Here is a 25,702-nt window from a genome sequence, read left to right on the forward strand (position 1 = left end):
AACTCACACAATCAAACGTATCAGTAACTCTTATCAAATCATGAGGGACAACTATTAACATGATTGAGATTGAAAATGTAATTGAAGAGTGTAGATCAAAATTTCATCATACAATAGACCGTTGCATCAGACATAACATTAACACTCATCAAATCACGAGTAACAACTATTAACACGATTGAGACTATAAAGTGATGACACTAATTGATTAGTAATTATGTGGATTGATCATTCATCTATATCAACAAATGTAGTTTCAAAAGAGTGATATATCAAGTACACGCTACTATTTCTTCGATATTTTGCGCATGAATTTTAAATGAATATTTAATTGCATTACTCCTTGGAACACAATCCTATTAATTTTTACCAGTTGAATTAAATGAATACATCAATTTTAATGTTAAAATCAAATTTAAATTATTTTTCCCTTTTTCTTAAAGAATTATTTTAATGTGATGCCTTGAGCTGTTGGTTCACAAAAAATGATCCAGGGGGGGCATGTTCAAATCCAATTTGTTTAAAATAAATACAGAGAAAAGTGTATTAGTGCTTCTCATAGAGAAACATGTATTAGCTCAACAATTGCAAAGGTAATTGCTAAACCGTGTAAATTATGTTGTGATATGATCTCTTTTCATTCATCGTATTTGTTATCGATTTATCGTTAATCATGTATTTTGAACACTTTACTCACTCTAAAATAAATATGGGTGTTGCTCTTAAAAATAAATACACTAAAAGTTTTTTTTGACGAATCTAATTGAAAGTTTTATCTTTTTCATTCATCGCTATATAATAAAGCTAGATAGAAAATGTAGGTATTAGTATTGAGTCTTTAACATTTACTAGATTGTATCTTCTTGATGTACAAGTTAAAGTTGGTGAATTAATCCTGTTGACATTACAATGCTCCTTATTATTCTTCAATTAAACATGAGGAATATAAAAAAACAGAGTACATAACAATTACAAAAACTAAAATTACAAAACTAACATTGATCAAACTTTTACTTTATTTATAAAGTACACATATTTTACGATATACATTATATACTAATTTATGATATATCAAAGTAAATAATTCGTCATTGCAATTCTTACATTACTAACTTTGCATTACAATATTTTTATCTTATATTAGAAGCTGAGATCATCTATAATCTATTCCCGCTTTAATCTCGACTTAGATAATTTGGCGCGTTTCGTAGTTGGTTTAGACATGAGTTATGCAGTTATTAAATTCTTCATTAGAAATACCACGTTTTATAGCTAGTTAGAAGGTAAATTATTCATGTATTAAATTAATATGATATTTGATTTGCAATTGCGAGCGTTTGATAACTCGCTTAGACGTGAGTAATGTAGTTATTAAATTTTTTATAAGTAATATCACGCTTGGTAGCTGGTTAGAAGATAAATTATTCATGTATTGAATTAATATAATATTTATTTTGCAATTTAGAAACCTGCATAACTAATATAAATATATACTTTTATACATGAGGTAAAATCCTGATAATTCTAACTAACTATCAAACGACCCAATTAGGTTTTTGAGCAATATCATTAGACATCGTAAAAGGTTTTTTTGAAATTCAAATTATCGACCCTAAAGCGGGAACAATAAAAGGCAAGAAGCAGGAAACTCGCATTTTCTTCTCCATTGTGCAGAAACTCACTGCTACTACAGTACTCGCTACTCTGCAACAATGTCGAAACCCCAGCAGCAACCTCGAAGCCTTAATCAACGCCATAATCAGATTCTCATAAACCTTTCTGCTTCCCATTCTAAACCTCCTCCTGGTACTCATACTTTATCTGTTTTGTTGTTTTTCTTCTATTTTCTAGATTCTTTGAATCGGTGAATCATTCATTGATGTTGTTTTTGTGTGTGTAGATGATATGACAAAATTGGAAGCTAGGCGAGGTTTCAATCAAAATGACGGCTTCCCCACTTTCTCTTTTACTATTGATTCCGATTCTTCTCCTTCTCCAGGTATTTTTCTGCTAATTCGATGTTTATCCCCTTTTTATTTTGAAAATTTCAAGCTGATATAGATGTATTTTTTGTGTGTGGGTGTAGTTCGATTTTCTTCAAATGGTATAGGAAACGACGCCGTTCCTAGTTTTTCTGGGATTGCTGATTTCAGTCCCGATTCTGATTCATATTCGCCTTCTGGTATTCCTTTTACCTATGTAGTTTTGTTTTTCTGCTGATTTCTTCAAATGCTTGATATATTATTTTAATGGTATAGGAGAGGTAGAAGAGATTGATGATCAAAAGATTAACAATATTGCTGATTTCAGTCCAGATTCGGCTAAATCTTCTCCTTTTGGTATTATTATTCTGCCATATCTCTCTTTTTGATCAAACCTAAGTTATTCCTAATTTTGAATACTTTTCTTTGTCAAAATATGCCCTTGTTTTAATCTCTGTTTGTACTTGTTTTCTTTTAACTATTCTGTAGGGGGTAATGAGATCGATGAATCCAAGCATGAAATTCAAGAGGAATTAAGTGATCAACCCAAGGATTATTCCGATTATCAGAGTTCTGGAACCGGTAAATGTTGATTGCTCGTAATTACTAGTGTGTCTCCGATTGTTTTTGCAGTCCTCTTTATATACGGGACCATTAGTGTAATTTAATTTGTTGTAACATGTTATTTACTAGGCATTTGGGATTACACCGGGTATGTTGTTGCATCAAGAAGAGTTAAAACATATCATAGCAGGTTATTTACTATTCATTTCCCTGTAATTACCTTATGTGGCATGATTGTGTAGGGGTAAAGGAGATTGATGAACCTGAGAATGGAATTCAAGAGGAATTAAGTAACCCATCTGAGAATTCTTTTGATTCTCACTGCTCTGAAATCAGTTATCTTGATAGCTTGTCTTATTCTGGTAATTACTAGCGTTTCCCAAATTCCTTCTTTTTTTATTGCTGAAAATAAGATTATGTGCTTACTTATGTCTCTATTACAGGTTTTCCTTGTTGTGCTGCTTAACTCTTTTTTTCTTTTGAATATCTGAATTTTGCAGGGGAAAAGGAGATTGATCAACCCACGAGTGGAACCAAAGAGGACCCACTATTATCTAAAATTGATGATAACAGTTCTTCCCTATCTGGTAGATTAGCTATATATTCCCTTCCCTGTTTAATCTCGAGTGATTTCCAGCATGTGTCTGTCTCCATATTAATCAGTAAACAATTTTGCAGTGGATATGGAACGGTCCAAAGATGTGCGTGAAAACTGTGAACTCTCTCAGGAATGCCAGAAAGATTACGAGAAAACATCAAATGAAGGTTATGTCTGTCCCTTTGAGAAATGATATGCTTGTGTCCAAAATTTTGATGTGTGCAGAGAATTTTTGTGCACTTCTGATTATTGTCATTGATGTTGATGAGCGTATGGTCTGACAGGAGAGGAGAAAATAATGAAGGTGAAGATCAAAGGTCGTCGCCGCCTTTGCAAAATTTCAGAGGATAACAATGACAGTGAGGAAATGAAGCTTAAGGATGATGAAGAGTCCGGACTTCTCGACATAACAGATTTTGATTCACCTCCTCGTCAGGTGAAAAATGCAGTTCAGAATGAACATGGTGGTTCTGGGAACGAAATAAGGGATATCCTGAATGATTTAAGTTCAAGACTTGAGATTTTGTCCATTGAGAAAAAGAGGGCACCGAAGCCCCATGATTTGACTAAGAAGAATGAAATTCCGGAATACCAAAGTGCTGGTTCCTCATTTTCACTTTCTTCTGGTTCCTCATCTGATTCAACCAAGGAATCTAGGATTGGAGGAGAAATTCACAAGGAGTATCTGAAGGAGATCGATTCAGGGTATGCATCTAAGAACGACTGTGTCGTCCAGAAGTTCAATGATACAAGATCTTCTGTTGGAGCACCAAAGAGGAAAGAAGTTAAGCAGATGGTTGGAAAATCACAGCCCATGAAGAACTCTATTTCTGCCTACAAATTTCTGGAAGAAGGAGATGCTAATGACAGTGATGGTGATTGTGTGGTTGTTGGTGACGAGAGTGCTGTCACTCAAGTGGGAAGACATAACAGGAAGACTAGACATGAGCGTAAACGCTCAGATGACTTTGATTCACATGATTTTGTTTCAGAGGAGGATCACACTTACACACTCAGTGGACCAAAGTTCAATTATGGGTTACCTGGTAAAATTGCCAAAATGCTGTTTCCTCACCAACGTGAGGGTCTGAAGTGGCTTTGGTCTCTTCACTGTCTGGGTAAGGGTGGTATTTTAGGCGATGACATGGGTTTGGGGAAGACCATGCAGGTAAAAGTCAAAGTTTCAAAAGTAATATGTTCCACAAAATAATTTCTGAAGTAACTTTTTCTACTTTTACCATGTTTTAGATATGTGGCTACTTAGCTGGATTGTTTTATTCAAAGTTGATAAAGAGAGTGTTGATTGTTGCTCCCAAAACTTTGTTGCCCCATTGGATCAAGGAATTAACTGCTGTAGGCCTTTCTCAGAAAATAAGGGAGTAAGGCTGTCTTGTTTTTATCTTGTCTTATTGATTTCAACTCCTCCTTCAACTGGTAGTATGAAATGAGAAGTGTTCATGGTACTTTCTTGGTGCAGATATTTTGCGACTAGTGCAAAACTCCGAAATTATGAGCTTCAATACGTTCTTCAGGTTTCATCTTCTATACTGATTAAAGCTTTGCAAGTTCATCATGTTTAGTCTGTTTTGTACTGGACATATATAAAATATGGATTTCATACCATGCTAATGTTCCATCCACTGCTTGTGCAGATAGAAATTATCTTAATCATAATGTAATTTGAGAAAAGAAGAGTCTACTACTTGCTTCTCTCTTCCTCTCTCCTCCTATTAGACTATACCTTTTAATATAAAGATGAGTATCTGATGTTACCTTCATAAAAAAATGTGTATGAAGATGAGTATTTGATGTTACCTTTATAAAATAAAAAAAGTGTGTATACAGATGAGTGTTTTACACAGTTTCATGCATTTTATACAATTTTGTGTGTATGTTTGGAACTTTTGACTTGACATATAACTGCTGGATATCTAAAGCTTCAATGGACTTCCATATTCTGGGATATATTAAGTTATGTTTTTTGGCATGGTCTATTCTATGGTTACTTCTTCCCTACTTGTAATTTATTTTTTCATTTATGCAGGACAAAGGCATTCTCCTCACAACATACGACATTGTAAGAAACAATGTGAAGTCTTTATGTGGTGATCAGTATTATGAAGACAGAGATGAGGAGTTGACATGGGATTATATGATTCTTGATGAGGTACTTCTTGATTCCTGTAGGGTTGATTGTTGCATTGATCATATCTCCTGGAAAACATGATTTGACCCGATTCCCTAACCTAATAACTTGGGAAGGGTGCGGCCAGATCTGATCTTAGTTGCTTGAACATTCATAACTGCTGCTGCTGCAGCAAGTTCATAGGCCATATTTAAATATGCCATGACCTACCTTTGAGTGTTTGGAAGTTGTGTTCAACCTTCATCTTATTACTCGACATTGAAAAAGTGTTAAATTCGATTTAAATTGCATCTCAATCATTTGCCTTAAAGCTTTCATTCTTATTGATTGACTTCTTCTTTTTTTACGTGAAAGAGTATATGCATGGATGAAAAATACATATCCTTGTTGTTTTATTACAAGTTTCAAGGTGTGAATGTATATAAGTTTCTTAAAGTAGTTTCTGAATTACCAGGGGCATCTCATAAAGAATCCCAGTACACAGAGGGCAAAAAGTTTGCATGAGATTCCTTGTGCTCATCGTATCATAATAAGCGGCACTCCTCTTCAAAACAACCTCAAGGTGTGTATACTTTTACCTTTTTTTTATGTCAATCGTGCTATGATGTCAGTTGAAATTATATAATCAAGTTAAATTTTGTGTTTGCTTTTCCTGTATTCCTGTCCCTCCTTACCCACTAACAGGAGTTATGGGCGCTATTCAACTTCTGCTGCCCTGGGCTGCTGGGCGACAAACAATGGTATACCGACATGTTCAAATCCAATCTGCTTATATAAAAATATTGGGCTTGAATAACATGAAGCTACTTCTTTCTGAAGGTTCAAAGAGAAATATGAGCATCTCATTCTTCGTGGAAATGATAAAAATGCTTATGACAGAGACAAGCGTATTGGCTCAGCAGTTGCGAAGGTGATTGCTAAACCAATCTTTTATACTCTATGTATGCCAGTTTCTTCGGTGTTCTTATGTTTCTTGATTGTTTTCTTCTTTGTAAGGTTCAATATCTACACCATTTAAATGATGCTGTGGTATCGTTCCATCCTTTGTATTTGTTATCATCAATCTTGAACAATTCATGTCTTCTGAGAACTTTCCTCTCACTCTGGAATAAATATTGGTCCTGCCCTTAGAATTCAAGACACTATAAGGGTTCATTTGGAAGAGTGCATTCAATAAAATAATGCATGTATTAGCTTTGTGTATTACTAATATCTTGTTTGGTAGACTTTCTCAACCTATATACACTATATTCGGTATTAAGGTATGTATGCTAATACATGGCAATCCATGGTATTAGTAATGCAAAGGGTTTTAATGTATGCATTAATATGATTTAAGGCACAATTTCCCCTCAACTTTTGTCACGTCCTTTCCACTATATTTGTGGAGGGAATTCTTGTAAACCTTAAAAATTATGCAATGCATGTTATTTTTAATATACCAAACCAAACACTGCATAAGAAATAATCTCAGCATAACTAATCAAGTATTACTATACCATATTTAGTATTTGTCTTATAAACCCTACCAGATCACCTGAAGTCCTTTTTGGCAAAGCTAATTAATACTTCCGCATCTTTTTCATTCTCTATTCTTTTTTTAAAAAACTCTCCTCCAACCAAAAGCAGAAAGCTAACTAAGCTAGATAGAAAATGTAGGTCCTGCATTCTGGTCTTCACATTATATACCATGGATATGCACATCTTTGGTGTTTTATTTTCATCAGAGAAGATAGCCGATTGACATTTGCCTTCTCAAGCTTTTGAGTTGCATTCTGGGACCTGTCAAGTTGGGGTTTTCTGGGTCTGGAAAATTGTGCTTTTGTTCTTTGTTAATCGCCTTGAGTTGTAAGTGATTAAGCAATAACAACACACAACTCATTGATGGTGGTTTTTTCAGAGATGGTTGGTTGCTAGGTTTCTCAAGCTTGAACAATTTTCACTATATTTGATGAACGTACATCTGATATGGAAACTACAGTGGCTTAATAGCTAAACTTCTCAGTTCTTGGCTTAATAGCTAAACTGATAACTCAACTCTGAGTGGTACAAATTAATAACACTGCTTTTGGATATAAAAGAGAAATGACTTCTACTCAACATGTACTTCCTCTTTTTAATTAATCTCTGTGAAAGAAGAGAAAAGAGGAGTGAAATCTACTTTTCATGATGGATAAACTTACAAATGGCTTCTTATATAGGAGTTTTTCACCTTTTCTTATAAGGTGAGTTATCTTTCATACAAAGATCCTATAATTCTAGCTCTGTCACAATGTGGAGAATAGAAGGATTTTTATATTAATAACTGCACATATTTTAGATCAATATTGCATTATATAGTTTATGAATCGTGTAATTTCCTGGTATTGGGTCAATTTATGCTTTTGTCATCTCTGTTTGATTTTTTGCTAGATCTCTGTTTCTGAAATCCATGTGGGGTTATTGGCTTGTAGCAGATGCTTAATCCCACTAAAATTTGTTACCATGCATTGTACAGGAATTGAGGGAACACATTCAGCCATATTTTCTGCGACGTCTCAAGAGTGAGGTATTTTCTGATGATTCCTCGACCAGCGCAAAACTTTCCAAGAAAAATGAGATTATTGTGTGGCTTAAATTGACAAATTGTCAGGTATTAGTTTGTTTCCATCACTTTATCAGTTTATCATTGATTTGTCTCTCAAAGTAACTTGTTCTGTTAGTCTTCTGTTTCGGATAAACTATTTAGAGTTTCTTCTAATATTGTACCTTACTGCATTGTTCAGCGGCAACTCTACACAGCTTTCTTGAAGAGTGAGATTGTCCTGTCATCCTTTGATAGATCTCCGCTGGCTGCACTTACTGTAATGTTCCAGATGAACTTCTTCCATGCCTATTCTCTCTGATTATTTCATAAGTTTTTACTGGATTTATGCAACAAGATAACTAGTGATATTTTCATCTAGAATTTGCTTTATATAATCATCTCTCCCTATTGCTAACAAAGATCGCTAAGCACGTTAATACTTGTACCTCGACCTTGAAATACTAGATTATGTAGACTCAGCTTCCAAACCAAATTTTGTTTTCCTCATTTCTTGCGACACAGTTAACATCTCATTCATATCTCCAACTTTTCTTTTTTCTTGTAAAAGAACAGATCTGCAAAAAGTTTAAGTTACTATAATTCTAAAAGAATTACTTTGCAAGCATACTTGGTATTTCAGGTTCTACCTATTGCCAACTGTGATTCTTCACAACTTGTAGATGAGAAATTCTATAGAAGAAGCATATGAAACACAGCTGAGTTGTCAGGCAACAACTCTAATTTGAATTTGTGGTTGGAGACACGTATACCTCTAATCCCCTTTTAGAAGCCAGATTATGGGGTCAAAAGTAATTGTTGGACAAATCAAAATGAAAAAGGCAGGTCAGACTAGTTACTCTATCCTTTATCAAGAGAAAGAGAGAGACATAAAATCGTCGATCTTACCTCCTAACAATTAGGGGCTTGAGATTTGAGCCTGCAAAGATCTTGTTGATACATCTTTTCATCCCTAAAAATTGTTTTGGTTGTTTATATCCGTACTATAGTTTCATTTGGCACTTCTCAATTTGTAATGCATGGATTTCAAAGCTCCTAATCACTTTACCTTTTCCATTGTTAGTTTTTCTCTTTCATCTCTAGGTACATCTCTCGTCCTTTCACCTGCATATATAAATTGTATCTATTTCTTTGTCTCAACTAGACTTCATTAAAGGATTCTAGGCTTGTTCTTAAACTTAGTTTTTTCTTATGTCCTTGCTAGGGGATTTTGTAGCAGAATTGGACTAAATTATAAATAATGTACATTCATGTTTTTGTAGCTGTAAGAAGTAAATGCCTGTTACATTTTTCACTAGCAATTACAGACGAGCATTATCATTGTAGGATGAGACTTCATTTTCACTTAAGATTCTGTTGTGTTTTTTTTTTTTTTTTTCAACTTGAGCAGTTTTTTTAAAAAAAAGATTCTGTTTTTTTTTCTTTTTTGCTTTTCAAAATTGGTTTGTACGTTGGCCCTTCCCACGTACTCACCCCTTAATCACTTTACTAAAGTATACTTCCCTTTGATAATAGAATCCTCCCTATCCAAATATTCCTTTTGCATATATACATATGTGTTGTGCAAAGATGTTTTCATCACTTCTCCGGTATTCTCTTAATCAATCTAGTTTTCCATTGCTGGCCATCATTGCCATTACATTTTAATTGTATGGTGTTAAATATTGATCGTGTCCCCTGTAATGGGTTTATGGCACATACCCTGTTTTGAAAATCTACACGTAACTCTCTCTAATCTTTTAGAATTGAGAGTGGTGATTGTAATTTGATGTTCATTCTGGAGTCTGGTTCAAAGCAAGCCTGTCTTTTATTGTTTAGTCTTGCTCAAGACATCTTCACGTCTTTTTGTCAAATCTGACATGACACTCAATTTATATTGAACAGATCTTAAAGAAAATATGTGACCATCCACTACTACTAACAAAGAGGGCAGCAGAAGAAGTTCTTGAAGAGATGGATTCAACATCAAACCACGATGACCATGCTGTGGCAGAGAGATTGGTTATGCAAATGGCAAATGTCACTGAGAAACTTGAAGAGGAAGTATCACATGATGTTTCCTGCAAGATAACATTTATACTGGCTTTGTTGGTGAGATATCAATAGCATAAGTGATGTTCTACCTTACCTTAGCAATAGCTTGTCTTTATAATTCAAATGTTTCTTCACGCAGGACAATTTGATTCCCGGCGGGCACAATGTGCTTATCTTTTCTCAAACACGCAAGATGCTTAATCACCTCCAAGACGCTTTAATATCCAATGGGTTCCAGTTCATGAGGATAGATGGAACCACCAAAGCTACTGACAGACTAAAGATTGTTAATGTTTGTCTTCTCCTTGTTTTTGATATTTAATTCTCCATAAAATTTTGTCCTGATTTTGTATGCCAATTTTACAGGAATTCCAAGAGGGTCGCGGTGCTCCAATATTTCTTTTAACTTCTCAAGTTGGCGGTCTAGGTCTTACACTCACAAGAGCAGATCGAGTGATTGTTGTTGATCCAGCATGGAATCCAAGGTATGCTTGGAATGACTTTGTAATATCTTCTTAGAGTTACCTGATGACTGACATATTTCTAATTATCTTGTAGTTGGATAACATTAATGTTTTAGACTACCCAGAGAATTTCCAGTCTTCCACTTCCCATTTGATGATGTCCAATAATCTTGTTTAATCTTAATATTTCTCTTATGCAAGTAACGCTTTGTCTTCAAACTTCTGCCAATTTCTGGTCCACTTTTCTTTAGATCCTCGAAACTTATATCAGTAGTTCAGTCCAAAACCATCTTCATGAAAAACGATGCCATTAAGAATGTCATTTTAATATCTAGATTGTTTATACTGCCATAATCTATTTGGTTGGGTTTTTATATTTATTCTTAATCATGGTAAAACAATTCATTGCATAGATGTCAAGTATTATTTTAGTTGAAGAGTAAGGTCACCCTGTGCCTTCTTTTTTAGTAAGATCATAAGCCAGGAATTGCAATCTCTCGCTTATGCCGCATACTACTTAGAATATATTCTTCAATGAAAAGTTTGGATTGTACTTATCAGACATTATTAAATGGCTACATGCAGATAAGAAAGCTTCTTTATGACAATGTTCCTAGTGCCTTCTATGATTAGTACGAGTTCTGATAGTTTGACTGTATGCTATCTATATTATAGATACTATTTGTTTTTATTGTTGTATTTTGATTGTGAATTGGTTGCACTTCTTTTCATATGTGTTTTCTTTAGAAAACGTTCATACTTGAGTTTCATGTCAAAGTGTGTTACTGCCTCCATGCCCTCTTAGATAAATGTGTTTGTCCGTGAATTGAATCTAAGACTATAATTTGACTTTTATATTGTGTTAATGGTACTAGAAGAAGTAATACTCCTATTAAAGAATCATGGGATTTGGGGTAGAGGGTCAAACAATTCAATTTTGGATCTCAATTTGGACATAGATTTTTTATTTACTTTTTAAAAATAAAATTTCACATTTAGAGCCTGTTTGGATTGGCTTTTTTCTTTTGACTTATAAGTCAAAATCCGTAAGTTAGAAATCCTAACCTATGTCTTTTGGCCTATATTAGCTTAAAATCAAGTGCTTATAAGCACTTTTTAACTTTTTACCCAAACACTAAAAAGTGCTTAAAAGCCATTTTGGCTTAAAACAAGCCTATCCAAACAGGTTCTTAGAATCTATTTAAATTGTAAATCACAGTTTTTTTATAATTAAAGTTACTTAAAGTTTCCTCGTGATTGGTTATACAATGGGACAAGCAGGAAAAAGAATAGTAGTTTCTAAAAACCAAATTCCGAAGATTAGGGCTACAATCCCACTCCTAGACATTCAGGATTGTATTTATCTTGTAAGGTGAGGATGTAGTCACAATCAAATGAGCACTTACCAATAGGAATCTCATTTGTCCACATTGATGAGATCTAAATGTTCATTGTGAAGTGCTTCTTCTTTCTGTTTTTCCCATACTCTTGATTTCTTTTTAGGGATTAGATTATAGCCATTTACTTTCAAACTTGCAGCACGGATAATCAAAGTGTTGACCGCGCCTATAGAATTGGGCAGACGAAGGATGTTGTTGTTTATAGATTGATGACTTGTGGCACAGTTGAAGAGAAGATTTATAGGAAACAGGTATATATTTGTATTTACACTTGAATGAGTAGTGGTAAATATACAATTGGTTAATGATGAATGAGTGAACTTCAATAGTTGTGACCCTAAATGTTTAATACATCAACTGTTATGTGTGGGTGGCTATCTTGAGAAGTCTGGTTATCATTATCTGATGTTACTAAACTAATGCCTATTCTGATGGAGTTTAGGCAGCTAACATTGTAGTGTCATAGCTAACTGCATGGTCCTTGTGTCATGAAGAACTCTAAAATCAAAGATGCTCTTTGTTATTTGTGTAAAATGAGAAACAAAAAGAGAAATTCTTATTCAAATTGGTTGTTCACTAAAGATGCGCTTGCGTTTATACAACCTTTAGTCTATGCATAAAATAAGTAATCATTTTTTATTTCAATAGTACAGATCACTAATCTTCTAAAATTAAGTATAGAATATCTTATGAAGTCTTTTGAATAATATTTCCTACGTATCAATGAATCTCAATTTATTGTGAATCTAAACTCATTTTAAACTTTCAATTTTAATCATTCTCTTGACTTATATTCAAGTTAATTCTAAGACCAAGAGAAAGGTAATTCGAAATTAGTGTGATAAACGTGGAATTCCTAGAGTTGAGGATCTGACCAGCTTTTAAGAAACTTCAATACTTCTATTAATGTGTGAGGTCACATCCTTTGGCAGAAGTCAATTGTATTGTTATTTTATCTTCCCTATAATGCACTCTATCTAATACTTATGGTTCAGGTATACAAAGGGGGATTGTTCAAAACAGCAACCGAGCACAAAGAACAAATCCGTTATTTCAGTCAACAGGTATATGCATGGTTAGGTGGATATTCTAAAAGTAATATTTGGTATATCTAGCTGCCAATATGAACTGTGCTGATTCGCTTGTGTTGTCAACTTTTCAGGATCTTAGGGAACTTTTCAGCCTTCCCAAAGATGGTGGTTTTGACATATCAAATACTCAAAAACAGTTGAATGAAGAGCATGATCATGAGCACAAAATGTAATGTGTTTATATCTCATGTAATTTTGAGTGATTGTTCTCCTGTCGAGCTTTGACATGATTTCAGATTGTTTGTGCCCTTTAAAATCAGCAATAATTTATGATTATTTCCATAAGCCAAGTTGTGCTTTTGTTGTCGACTAGTTTTTACAATGGTACTCATTTTGCTGCAGGGAAGAGACTTTAAAGGCCCATGTAAAGTTTTTGGAGACTCTGGGTATAGCTGGAGTTAGCAGCCATAGTCTGCTTTTCTCAAAGACAGCGCCTGTGGCAGCTGTCCAAGATGAGGATGAAGTGAAAATGTAGGTCAAATGATTTTTTTATTCTGGATCATGCCAAAGCGTTAGACACTATTGTGCGGATGATACTATTTTATAGTCTTTTCATCCTGCTCGGATTAGCAATATACTTCTGGAGTAGTTGAACTAGCTTTTTTATTCATCAATTATCTTACTCAGCTTCATTGCCCCCACATGAAATGTATAATCCTACTTAGCTTCATGCCCCACTACATATGATCCTAATACAAGGACATGAAAGAAGAGATAAGATTATAGTAAATCTTGAAGTATTATGGGGAAGTAGGAACAATCGCTTTTAGGAGGGAACAACTGTGTAGTTGAAGCACACAAGGACTCACAACCATAGCAGCTAATATTTCTGTGTCTTCTTAAGATCAGTTTTAATGGCTTATTAACTCAACACATTGCACTCGTCTGGCAATTGGAGACTTTAACTTGAAACTTGCTAGGATTTCAAGTGAGACTTAGAAACAATTTTATTATAACCCTATGCTTCATATTGTTAGTAACAAAGCAATCCAAGCAAGAAATGATCATGTGTCTTTATTGTTCTAATTTGCAATAACTCTAGTTTTTCTACTTACGTTTCTATGCTTTCCTGATTTGCTTTCCCTGTCTTTTTCTTATGCTTGGTGACTCTTGCTTCTTTTTACTGATTCTGCTTAGACCAAAAAAAAAGTTACTCTTGCAATAGTATAATTGCTAAATTAATAGTAATAAATATGATACTGAATGTTTCAAATTAATCGTTTTACCAAGTCGTAAAGAAGAAACTCATTATATGATTTGTTATTTGTTACGTAGTTACTGTGAACTTACATCCTATATATTGTATTATTTGCTTGCTTAACTTGCTTAAAGCTACAGGAATCTATGAGTTTATTCTATTAAGCATGTGCAAGCGTTACCTTATTGTTCAGGATCTTGAAGATCAGTGACTTGAGCTCATTAATAGTTTCCCTTGCTAGTGTGCTACCACATCATCTTTTTCCCTTTCTTTCCCAACTAAAAGATTGTCACTATGCCCTGGCTGATTTTTGGACCATTCTTAGTGTGCACTCTGAAAGTAGCTATGTTTTTTCATCTGTATTGTGTTGTTACCATCACCTTCTAAGAGTTTTTGTTTTCTACCTGTATGTGTAGTGCACGAGAGAGGATGACCTACATTGGGAACTCATCATCACACTCATCAGTTGAACGTCCTGTTGATGCGTATGACTCATATAAACCTCAATTAGTAACTGCAACTCTATCTATTGTCTTTTGATTTAGTTCCTCCGTTCTTCCAGGAGTCAGTATGCTTTTAAGCCGAACAACGTGAAATTACAGAGGAAGTCTGTACCTACTAGAGTTGATCGTACAGAATCTCAAATCCAGGATGACCTCAGGCGGTGTTATGCTTTACTTGCGAATAAGGTATATCATGAAGCTTATAATAAATATTTAGTATATGATGGTATAGTATCAGTTAATCTTTTTAACTTTTTTTCAGGAAATGATTTCCAAGTTATCTGATAAAGGGCAGAACTTAGAAAGGCGAATTGCTAATCTGTATAAGGAGCTGGAGACTATTGGAATGGAAAAGGATGAAATCATTGACTTAGATGATGACATATCTGAACAATTCGACAGGGTTGTAAATGTGTAAATATTTCCATATCAACTTTTTTTTGTCATTTTTGACACTTTAAAGTGAGCATTTTTTTGTTGCAAGAAAAATCCTTCTTGTTTACTTTTTGGGTAAACACTTATCTGTAATTAGTTGGGGATATTTTTAATGAGTGCATTTAACCTTTTTGGTCTTTAAACACTTTGTGGATTCTTGTCTCCTCGGTTGAGTTAACCTTTTTTCTTTTTTTTAATTTGCAATATGCAGTAACATGGGGAAAGAAAAACTAATTTTCTACAGGAAATGATTTTTAAAAAATAAAACATACAATTACAAATAGTAAGAACACTTCAAACGTAGGATTTTTTTCTAAAATATACGATCCAACATAATATACCATACCCATACTCATGTTATCAGTTTATACACGCATAGCAAGCATTAAATTAGTTGGTATTATCACAAATCACCCATAATTGTTACGGGTCATTCAGATGGTGAAACTTAATAACAAAAATAAAATAGATAAATATTAAATAGTAAAAAAAAAAATTCTATAAAGTAGACAAGCAAAAGTGAACAGAAGTCGGAAATACTTCGTAAACTACAGATTTCTCTTTCAGTCTTTCAGATGTATCTGCAGTTACCTAACTCTAGAAGTACAACAACATCATACTCAATGGAATTCCACAAGTGAGGTCTCCGTAAACCTCATCATTATCTTGTGGAAGTAGAGATGTTTCCAAAAGACCCTCCATTCAAAAATCCAGAAGTACAAAAAAATAAGAATATGGAAACTGGTGAATATGTACATGGCAAAAAATGATCAACAGTTTCTAAGCTTGTAGATTATATAAAATACTTAAATAAGCTGTGACTCACGAAAAAAAAAACAGAAATGTAATATTAGCAAGAGTAATAAACACTTCTCTGCAAACTAAAATTAAGGTTGCAATAACAGGTCAAAGAGTAGAATTTCCAGAAATGGTTAAACCTCTCTATTGACAACTAAAGTTATTTTCTTACAACTACATATGAACTCAGATGTTTAATTACAACTCAACTCTTTGGATTTGATTTACAATAACTCACCTGTGACAATCTACTAATCATTTGCTCATACTCTTGGCAGCATTTGTTAATACACCCCAAAAAGAAGCTGTGGAAAAAGGAGATAGTTGAAGAAAAAATCAGCCCAGGCTAGGCAAAGGAGGAGGTCAGTGGCTGCAAACCTCTCGTACCAGGACCCAGTGATGGGGGCAATCAATCAAGAAGGAAAGCTCGGTATTTACAGAAAAAGGGTTACTTGATATAGCCATAGACATCTATCATAGGAATGGTTAGTCAAAACTTGAAGAGCGACTAAATCTCCCTTGCAAATAATCCTCCACGGAAATGGTTGGTCCCGTGCTGGTACATGAAAGTGAGGACTCATCCTCCAAATTCAGCAATGCGAGGTTAATAAAGGATTGTATGTTTGAGGGTGGTTGTTCACCATCGACAGCATCTACTTCTTCTGAAGCTTTGTCTTCTTCCATCGCCCACTTCATTGTTTCAGCCTCACCTTGAAGGAGTTTTACCACCTGTTTTTTAAATAAAATTGAATACCATTAAATATTATAAATGCAAGGTGGCAACAGATTTAGTACAAAATAACCTCAACTTGAGTGGCTGACAAAGTTCACTCACAATGTCAATTTGAGGTCTAATTCCAGGAGCTCGTCTGATGCACAGTGATGCCGCCGAGACCATTCTCTCAAATTGATCATGATCATAAGTGTCAATCAAGCTAGGATCTAGCAACTCCTTCGTGTTCCCACCCTTCAGAACTTGTTTCGCCTGAAAATCGTTATCAACAATTTGAAAGGCTCAATCTAAAATGCAGCAGGAAGAAAAAAAGATATTTTGCTCACAATTTGTAAAGACGACAACTTACCCACATGACTAAGCTTTCCTGACCTTTCCCGTTGCCATTATCAATTGGCTTTTTACCAGACAAAAGCTCAAGGAGAACAACACCAAATGCATACACATCAATCTTTTCAGTTATCTTTCCATGCATAAAGTACTCAGGAGCCAAGTAGCTGCAATATAATATCAGTTATGAACTGACAAAGGCTTTTTTTTGTTGATGAAGTGATGTAGACAAATTTTATTTGAACTCAAAATGAAAAAATAAGTTACCCAAATGTTCCAGCAACATCAATGCTATCTAAATGATTTGAACAGCTTGAGGCCGGTGTTGCAAGTCCAAAGTCTGAAAGCTGGATGCAAAACAGCAGTTAATACTAGTTATTCACAGAAAGATGCAACTTTAAGGAAGAAGAATAAACAACCTGTGGCTCAGAATCATCGGACAGGAGAATGTTTGAAGATTTCACATCCCTGTGGATTATGGGCCCATCAGCTGCATTGTGTAGGTGGTCCAGTGCCTCAGCAACACCCAAAGAAACCTTGTATCTATCTGCCCAGCTAAATGAATTTTCATCCTTTTTGGGACCTAGCAGTTTACATTGTTGTCAGTACAGCAAATCAGGAAAAATAGCTTAAGCCTCCAAAAACAAGCAGCAAATATCTAGTTATAGGTACCATGGAGATTCTCTTCTAAGCTTCCTCTGGATAACAGATCATAAACCAGTAAAAGGTTGTTCTCCTCTAAACAAAACCCAATCAGTGATATAATGTGCTTGTGATGCAGAGTTGTGAGTATCTCTATCTCTGAACGGAATTGCTGTGCCACAGCTTCTGATGGCTTCAATATTTTCACAGCCAGTTGCTTGCCATCTGGAAGGCACCCTTTGTAAACCTTACTGCTGCCTCCTTTTCCAATCAAATTCTCTACAAATATAGATGCATTTAGTGAAAAGTGAAGAAGTTATGCTCATAATTGCAAAGTTCAGAAAGGTGGGGACTTACCCGGCAGGAAATCAGATGTTGCTGAACAAAGCTCCTGGTAATTGAACAATCTGCACATTGATGAGTACCTTTCAGTAAGACCCTCCAGTTCCTCAGGAACAACAATAAAGCATTCATTTGAAATTGGATCAGCATCACTTCCGACAGGAATAATTGTCCCCTTCCCTTCATCCAAGTTTGTACGATGAGGCTCATCCTTGTCAGATACACTCTGTTTATGATCAGGGTAGATAGCTGCAAAAGATTGCCGACTTGGTCGTTTCCAAACCCAATGCATCACAGAGGACCTTTTCGCGGGAAATTTATCAGGTGCCACTATGTTCTGAAGAAAGACTCGTCGAAGCAGTGTCCAGCGAGACTTTGACTCCCGGACTTCAATAGGCTTAACAGGCACCAAAGCCATGTAATTGTTCTCTGTTGTACAAGAGTTTTCTTCCACAGCTTTCTTAGGCATTAAGCTCAGAGGACTTTTGTTTAGTGTCTTCCTCCTCTTGAATCTTGATTTGGGCACATCTGAGTCACTAGATTCATCTCCATCCGAAGCACTAGCTTCCCTTTGATAAACAATCTTGCCATTGTCAACGGCAATAACAGAGATGCTCTTTGTCACTTTCCTAGCACAGTATTTTGCAAGTGACACTGATGACCGAATGGCATGATGACTGCCTGAAGTCCCAATAATCAAATTTATAGCACTTTCCAATTTCGCCTCGCGAGCAAGAACTTTACGAACTGGTGATCCTCGACAGACTTTAAGCTTCAAATGCACCTAAACAAAGTTCATCCAAATCCAGATTTTAAAAAATGGACTTGGCTCCTCTAACTAGGCAGCAGACAAACAGAAAAAGGAAATATGCAAATCAAAAATCAAGTTTACTGTAACTATACAAATTTGGATCTAAATTTAAGAAATTCCACAAGAAAGAAGTGATCCACTAACATACCACAAAAATTGTGAATTAGAAATCCCAGTCCTCAATAAATTATGAATTCACCTCCAAAATCCAAATACTTGCATACAGCATAAGTGATAAAATAACTAATATAAGGACTGCTACAATTCTCCTACACAATTTTGGTGCAAGGAAACCAAACAATCATTTGAGAAATCAAAATCCTGATGCAGAACCAAGGACTCAATACTTCTCTTGAAAAAGAAAAAAAGATCATTCATGCCCTCAAAACAACTACGGTTTCAGTTCTTCGGATATCTGGCTGGCAGGGATTTTCGCTTATTTCCTTTTCATCCTATTTCCTGTTCTGCTCTACAGATAGTAAACTCAATAAAGCCATCCGAAGAGAAGGAGTTTTTGTGAATAAACCTGCTTTAAATTGCAGAAGCCCTCATAAGCAGCCAGCATCAAGTCAAATGACTTCACCAGTGAAAGAGGTTCTGATTTATCTTCAACAAGATCAAAATAAAACAAATGAGAGCACATTAAAACTGAACAAAAAAAAGTGTGAAAGGGAACACCATGAAATCAACCACTGCGAGTTAAATGAGAAAGTCCTCCTACATAATGTCTAGTTCACACATGATAGATCCAAAAAATTCCTCGACTTTGCACATTATGCATCACTAATGAAACCCAGAAAATGTATAAATAATCCAAACACTAGAAGAAGAAAACAAACAGTGAAGAAATTACACACAAAACTGTCAACTATTACATCATCAAATGAGCCGTTGTGTGTGAAAATGAGACAACTGCATAATACCCAGAGCAGAAAACCAAAAATTAACAGAGAAAAGTGAAACAAATTGCGAAAGCAAAATCAAAGAACAGAAATTACCATAACTATTACTCATCAAATCAACGACTAAAATAAGACAGAAACACATATTCCTAATACCCATTACACAAATAACAGTAGGGTTATCTTATCCGCAGGAAATTGTGAAAAAAACTCAGCAATTTCCAAACTATCAAACCATCAAAAACCCTTCCACTGCGTGTACACACAATACACACAACATAAACAGTATAAAATGAAAATATGGAAGAAAACCCGTAACCAAAAACAAGAATGACAACAATGAAGAACACCCATTAACATAAACAGCAAAAAAAACACAAAAACTATTCAACTTCTGGCATAATTTTACCAGAATTTGGATCGATAACATGTACAGCCACTACATGATCTCCAGTCTGAGCAACCTTAACCAAAGCCCAAGTGAGCAACTCTTTACTTCTGGAATCTAACTTCACTCCCACCACTGCCACCACCCTTCCACCCACTTCTCCGGCGCCGTCATCACCACTAATACTGACACTACCAGTCGTAGTATTACTATCGTTGACACTACTAGTTGTAGAAGTATTACTATCGTCTCTTTCCACTGCACAACTACAGTTTCCATTAGATACTTTCATTGCTCCGATTTGTAGCCAACAAGGCCGCAGTGGTTATGTAATCGGAGTTTTCCTCTTTCTCTTTCTCTCACTAGAAATTCATTGGAGGGTTTTGAGAGAGAAAATCGCACACTACCCTTGCCTTTTTTGTGTGTGTAATATTGGGGAATTAGTAGCACTCTTTCGGTTCCGTTCTATATTAATTATCCACTTTTTCTTTTTACAAACTTTTAAGAAATCATTCTCTATTCGTTTATATTTATTATATATGACTATTTTATCGTATTATCTTTATTAATAATTATTTTCTTTATTTATTTTTATTTATCACTTCTTTTTAAAATATATGTTTATTTTTACTTGTCACTTTCTGATACAATGAAAAAGAATTTCATATTTTATCCTTAGCATTTAATATTATTCTTCATATCATTTTTCATAAACTCAATACTAATAATGTGATAAAAAAAACTTATATCAATAATTACTTTTTTAATAGATGTGTCAAGTAAAAATAAACGGATGAAATAGTATTCAATATTAGATCTTAAAAAATAATATTTTACTCCCTCCATTTTATTATATAAAATACACTTTTATATTTAATTTGTTACAAAAAGATGACACTTTTTTTTTGAAATCTCAGGAAAACCAATAATTTCTATCCTACGTGTAAGCCCTCACTTCTGCTTTTTGGGTGAGCACTTCATTGTGTATAATTCGTAAATCACAAAAAATGTAAACCACACTAATTAAGCCATGCACGACAAGCTCATTTCAATCTCATATTTTCCACACGAGAGATCCACCTCCCAATCACTCAACTTTAAAATTTTAAATTGTAATTTATAAATATTAATTTAGAATAATTATTTTTAATAATATGACAATTAATACGAGACGGAGGAGTATTAGCGAAAAGGGTAATGATGAGAATTAATTATTACATATATAACTGATTTTGTCAGAAGGGTGCTGTTTTAATGTGTGTGATCGGAAATTTCGGGGCTGCAAGTTACGTTAGGCATCTTTTTTGTCTTTTTTAGTTTATAATAATACAAATAATAGTAAAATATATCCATAAACAATGTTAATTTTTTACTATATTAGTGTAATTTAACGTTTTACAAATATGAAATTTTAGAGTATTATTTTTATTAAATTACTCTTTCTGCTCCAATAAAAGAATTGTTCCATCCAATATAATTAGTAATGTATTATTTTAGACCAGAAAATAAAACAGTTTGGAAAAACCAAAAGACGCTGATTATTATTATTTTTAAATATTGTTTCCGTTCAGTGTTTCATTAGTGTAATTTTAAAAAAAAAAAAAAAAAAATGATAATTTTATTATATCACCATTATTATTTTATTTTATTTTTGTTTCAATTTATGTGGTATCACTTGACTTTAAAAAAAACAAAATTAATAGTCTAAAACACTACTAAAGATGCAAGGGGAAACTTCAAATTAAATTATTTATAATTATAAAAATATGATATTCTTCTTATGACGGATTAAAAAGAAAAAAGTATCACGACATAAAAAGTACTACTACTATGTGGTGTAAATGAATTGGAAATAATTAAAGCATTAGTAACAAAGATAAAAATAAATATAAAATAATAAATTATTTTTTAAATTTCTAAACTTGACTAAAAAAATAAACATTTATTCTTAATATAAAGTTAATAAGTAAATATGAACGAAGGAATATTTTAGAAGAAAATGTTGCAAAGATACATAAAATAATATAATTGAATAACTCTTATTAATGATTTTGTAATTAATGTATCAAAATCGAGGAAAATAAACTTATAATAGTACCTAGATATTTAGGGGTACGTAGCTTCAAAGTCATCGTTCTCAAATTTTCATCTCTTTTTAGATGTAGATGTATTTCATGTGCAACTGGAAAAAAATAATTCCATTCAAATATTATTCATCTATAGTAAATTATTAATTTTTACTTCGACACAAAATTTATGTACAGATATCTTTAAATTATTAAAAATATGTAATAAGACAGTCCTATTCACAATACTAACAAACCAAATGAAATTAGGAGTAAAAAATCTTTTTAGCTAACAAATTCTAATTAAACGTAATTAAATAAATACCATAAATAATAAATGAGCCGTAACAAATTCTAATTAAACAATAAACATTTAGCAAACAAATGCATGCTCATTTTGTGAAGCCGTACATCTTCATTCTAGTGGACCCATTTTCAATCATAATTTATGCAAGTTTTTGCGCGAATTATTCCTCAAATAGATTAATGTTTAAATTTTATCTCTTATATTTTAGGTATTTATATTTATATATTTTAAGAAAAATTCCACAAATTGACAAATATTATCAATGTATTATTCAATTTAACTATAATTTTACATAATTATGAATTATCGCTATAAATTAATGAAATTTGATATTAAATTCAGGATTCACTAAAGTGATTTATATCGGGAATAAAAGAAATTCTTGTCTAATTTATATACTTTTTATACAAATCACAATTTATTTCTCCTCTCTCCACTCACATTTTTTTTTCTTCCTAAAATCTCTTAACAATATCAAATTTGAAGTTTCAATGCTCTCTTTCTCCCTCTTAATTGAGGCATCTCAATTCCACATAACCACCTGAACGTGTTTCAATCAACTTTTTCTTAATTTGCTATGAAAAATCTTAGGTATTTGTATATATTTCTTTATTTAATAATTTTATTATTATATTGTACATATCTATATGTTTGGGTATATATAAACTTTCATTTTATATAACATGTTATTGTAAATCCAATTTATATAATTAATAAAAAAACAACGAATTATACAAACAAAAATTAGCATATCAAATGGAACTATATAAATTTATATCTCATAAATAATCATTTATTATTTTAATATTAAAAATATTTTTAATCGCTTATTTTTTACTAAGGAAACAATTAATTTAAGTGACAAAAATTAAGAACACCCCAAATTGGGACATTAGCACAAATGGCCCTAATGTATGGTCAAATTTGTATAGTAAATAAATAAATTATTCGTTTTGCTTATTTGCTGATATTTGGGTCCAGCCGTCCACCCAATATTCTGGATCCAATGCTGCTATTTCAAGGCATCTACATTGTTACCAACTCCACAAGTAAAATTGGATTATAAAATTAAAATTTTCTATATAAAAAGACAGCCTAAAAGTATAATAAAGTGAAAAAAAAGGGGAAAATGAGGAAAGGGAGAGGAAAGGAATATAATGATGGACATGTTAAAACAAAGAATGTTATTGGTCATGACATCAACTTTGTTCTTTTGACCCTATTTTTTTTTCCAGTTCGGTGTCAATTTGATATATTCATATTGAAGCACGATTAAATTTAAATTCGTATTAAAAAATTCTACATCAAGAGGCAAGGCGTTTTTTGATAAAAATAATTTTGTATTTAGAGAAACTCAAATGTGAGACTTCTAATTAAAGATGAATAAGAATTACGCACGGCCACACCACGAACTTTTATTCTTCTTTTGACCCTACTTTTGGGTCAGAAGAATAAAGTTTTTTTTATAATTTAAGATCGGATGGCTAAAGAGAGAAAAAGAAAAGGACATATAGAATTTAGGGTCATGATCGAAAGTTGGTTTAAAATAAGTTATATACTTATCAATTAATAATACATGTATTGTTATGCATGTTTATAATATAGGATATCATGATGTGCGGATTAGTAATTATGTGAGAATTGTAGAATAGTAATTTTTTTGTTAAATGCTTGATTTGATCTTAATGAATGTGTTTATGATAACAATTAAATATATAAAAATAGAGTTTAATACAAAGTAAATTAAAATCGATCAGACTTTATTTATTTTGCCAGCTAAATCGAGAAAATAACATAAAAAGAAGAGATAAATATCAAAAACACACCTAAACTATCCTCTTTTTTTGAGTTCCATACCTAAACTATTAGATGTGAGTTTCATACCTAAACTATCACTTATTAGTTCGAGAAACATATAAGTGGATGACCATAAAGTTGTGTAAAAAGAACACCTTGAAGTCTTTTTATTTTTCAGAAGTTGATCATAAAGTTGTGTTCTTCGATTGAAGATGAAATGTCATCGTTATTCCATGCAATTATTTACCTAACAATACTTGAGCAACATTACATACCTAAAGTCTAGTATTGGGCTTGAGGTTGATTGGTTTTAGATCGAAAATTATTGTAAACATACGCCTACTAGGTAGGGAATTGGGACATGGAGAAGGAGACCCTATGAAAGCGGTGTCATTGATCGACTGAACGGTTTTTGCTATACCAATATATTATAACTGAGAGTTTGTTTGGATTAACTTATTTTAGGTTAAAATAGCAAAAATAACATAATTTTTAACTTATATAAGCTAAAATGTTATAAATTATAAGTCTATCCAAATAGGTTCTATAACTTTTTTTTACTACATCTGACGGTCTAAAGTTTCATGACAAAAGATTCAGAGAAATCAATTTATTCTTATAACAATTTTCTCTAGAATTCTTTTATTTTCTAAAATTATAATCATCTTTAAAATTGAGCTATGTAATAAAATTATAATCATCTTTAAAATTGAGCTATATAATAAAATTATAACCATTTTTAAAATTGAGCTATGTATATAAAAACGAAAAAATAGATCCAAAGGGGTTGTTGGTATTTTGTAGTGTGCTAGTGTTTTCTCGCGGGACCAACCAACAAATTAAAAATTGTGGATTTGCATTTTGCATGTGGGTCACGTACTCTGTTCTTTTTATATGCCCTTAAGAAATAAATTAAAAATTAATTTTCATAATTTATACCTTTTTTTTAAACGTTATAAATTTGTTTACATTTTAAAAAAGAGTAAAACGAGTAAGAAATTAATCAATTTTATAAATTACTAATTAAGATTGCTATTTATAATAAGGCAGATGAGTAATTAATATGAGACAAAAAAATTGTTAAAAAATGACAACAGTCTCATATTGATGATGATGATTAATGAGATGGGTGAAATCTTTATAAAACTCGAGCAATCCTCCTTTTGAGTTAGATTTTATGGCATGAATTAAGCCTAAAACCTAATTTAACAGAAATAATACAACGGATCCTTTAATCCACTTATTATGGACCCACACACGATTGGAGCATTTGGGTTACGGAGAGATGGTCGGTTTCCCATAATATCTCTTTGTTGATTCTGCCGTCAAGTCATCTTCATCCATCATGTTTTCTTCATTTTTATATGACGAAAATGACTTACACATATTTAAAAAACGAGAATCATATAACATATATATATATATACTAAGGATTAAAAAAAAAAAAAAAAATCTAGATTGGGTATTTGCCTTGAGTTTCTTATCATAAATATATATAATTTTTTTTAAAAAAAGGAAAACAGTAAGTCTTCATATTTGGCTAAGTCTTTTTTCTTGTAAGAAAAAGTTTAGAACTCTATGTTCATC

General features: G+C 32.9%; 2 protein-coding genes across 2 annotated transcripts; one reads left to right on the forward strand and one right to left on the reverse strand.

The window, feature by feature from the left end:
• The first annotated feature begins 1,682 nt into the window (after positions 1-1,682).
• Positions 1,683-15,145, forward strand: LOC125810614 (protein CHROMATIN REMODELING 24). Its single transcript, XM_049490085.1, has 27 exons — positions 1,683-1,806; positions 1,901-1,999; positions 2,087-2,182; positions 2,259-2,339; positions 2,472-2,564; positions 2,789-2,908; positions 3,047-3,133; positions 3,225-3,311; positions 3,429-4,312; positions 4,393-4,523; positions 4,622-4,676; positions 5,189-5,311; positions 5,745-5,852; positions 5,975-6,030; positions 6,110-6,200; positions 7,788-7,922; positions 8,056-8,133; positions 9,759-9,965; positions 10,048-10,200; positions 10,275-10,393; positions 11,912-12,023; positions 12,768-12,836; positions 12,935-13,032; positions 13,206-13,334; positions 14,478-14,546; positions 14,624-14,750; positions 14,827-15,145. The coding sequence occupies exons 1-27, from the start codon at positions 1,713-1,715 to the stop codon at positions 14,980-14,982; spliced, it is 3,657 nt and encodes a 1,218-aa protein (XP_049346042.1). The 5' UTR covers positions 1,683-1,712; the 3' UTR covers positions 14,983-15,145.
• Positions 15,146-15,854: 709 nt separating this feature from the next.
• LOC125810605 (protein kinase STUNTED-like) lies at positions 15,855-20,356 on the reverse strand. The gene is made up of 9 exons (XM_049490075.1): positions 19,967-20,356; positions 19,182-19,261; positions 17,860-18,628; positions 17,533-17,781; positions 17,280-17,443; positions 17,128-17,207; positions 16,880-17,027; positions 16,633-16,782; positions 15,855-16,526 (listed from the first exon to the last, which is right to left on the reverse strand). Exons 1-9 carry the CDS (start codon positions 20,235-20,237, stop codon positions 16,284-16,286), a joined length of 2,154 nt encoding a protein of 717 aa, XP_049346032.1. The 5' UTR covers positions 20,238-20,356; the 3' UTR covers positions 15,855-16,283.
• Between the last annotated feature and the right edge of the window lie 5,346 nt (positions 20,357-25,702).

This window comes from Solanum verrucosum, unplaced genomic scaffold (assembly GCF_900185275.1).
Source record: "Solanum verrucosum unplaced genomic scaffold, falcon-dt-bn FXZP01000118.1, whole genome shotgun sequence".
Classification (NCBI taxonomy): domain Eukaryota; kingdom Viridiplantae; phylum Streptophyta; class Magnoliopsida; order Solanales; family Solanaceae; genus Solanum; species Solanum verrucosum.

What these genes read in the sequence shown, in the direction of transcription:
- LOC125810614 (XM_049490085.1), top strand. Translation starts at nt 1,713, where the DNA reads ATGTCGAAACCCCAGCAGCAACCTCGAAGCCTTAATCAACGCCATAAT. An exon ending in TGATAGCTTGTCTTATTCTG is followed by an intron (nt 2,909 to 3,046) that starts GTAATTACTAGC and finishes TGAATTTTGCAG; the next exon opens with GGGAAAAGGAGATTGATCAA. An exon ending in CTTTCTCAGAAAATAAGGGA is followed by an intron (nt 4,524 to 4,621) that starts GTAAGGCTGTCT and finishes TTCTTGGTGCAG; the next exon opens with ATATTTTGCGACTAGTGCAA.
- LOC125810605 (XM_049490075.1), bottom strand. Translation starts at nt 20,237, where the DNA reads ATGAAAGTATCTAATGGAAACTGTAGTTGTGCAGTGGAAAGAGACGAT. An exon ending in TGTTATCGATCCAAATTCTG is followed by an intron (nt 19,262 to 19,966) that starts GTAAAATTATGC and finishes ATCTTGTTGAAG; the next exon opens with ATAAATCAGAACCTCTTTCA. An exon ending in CCGATGATTCTGAGCCACAG is followed by an intron (nt 17,208 to 17,279) that starts GTTGTTTATTCT and finishes TTTTGCATCCAG; the next exon opens with CTTTCAGACTTTGGACTTGC.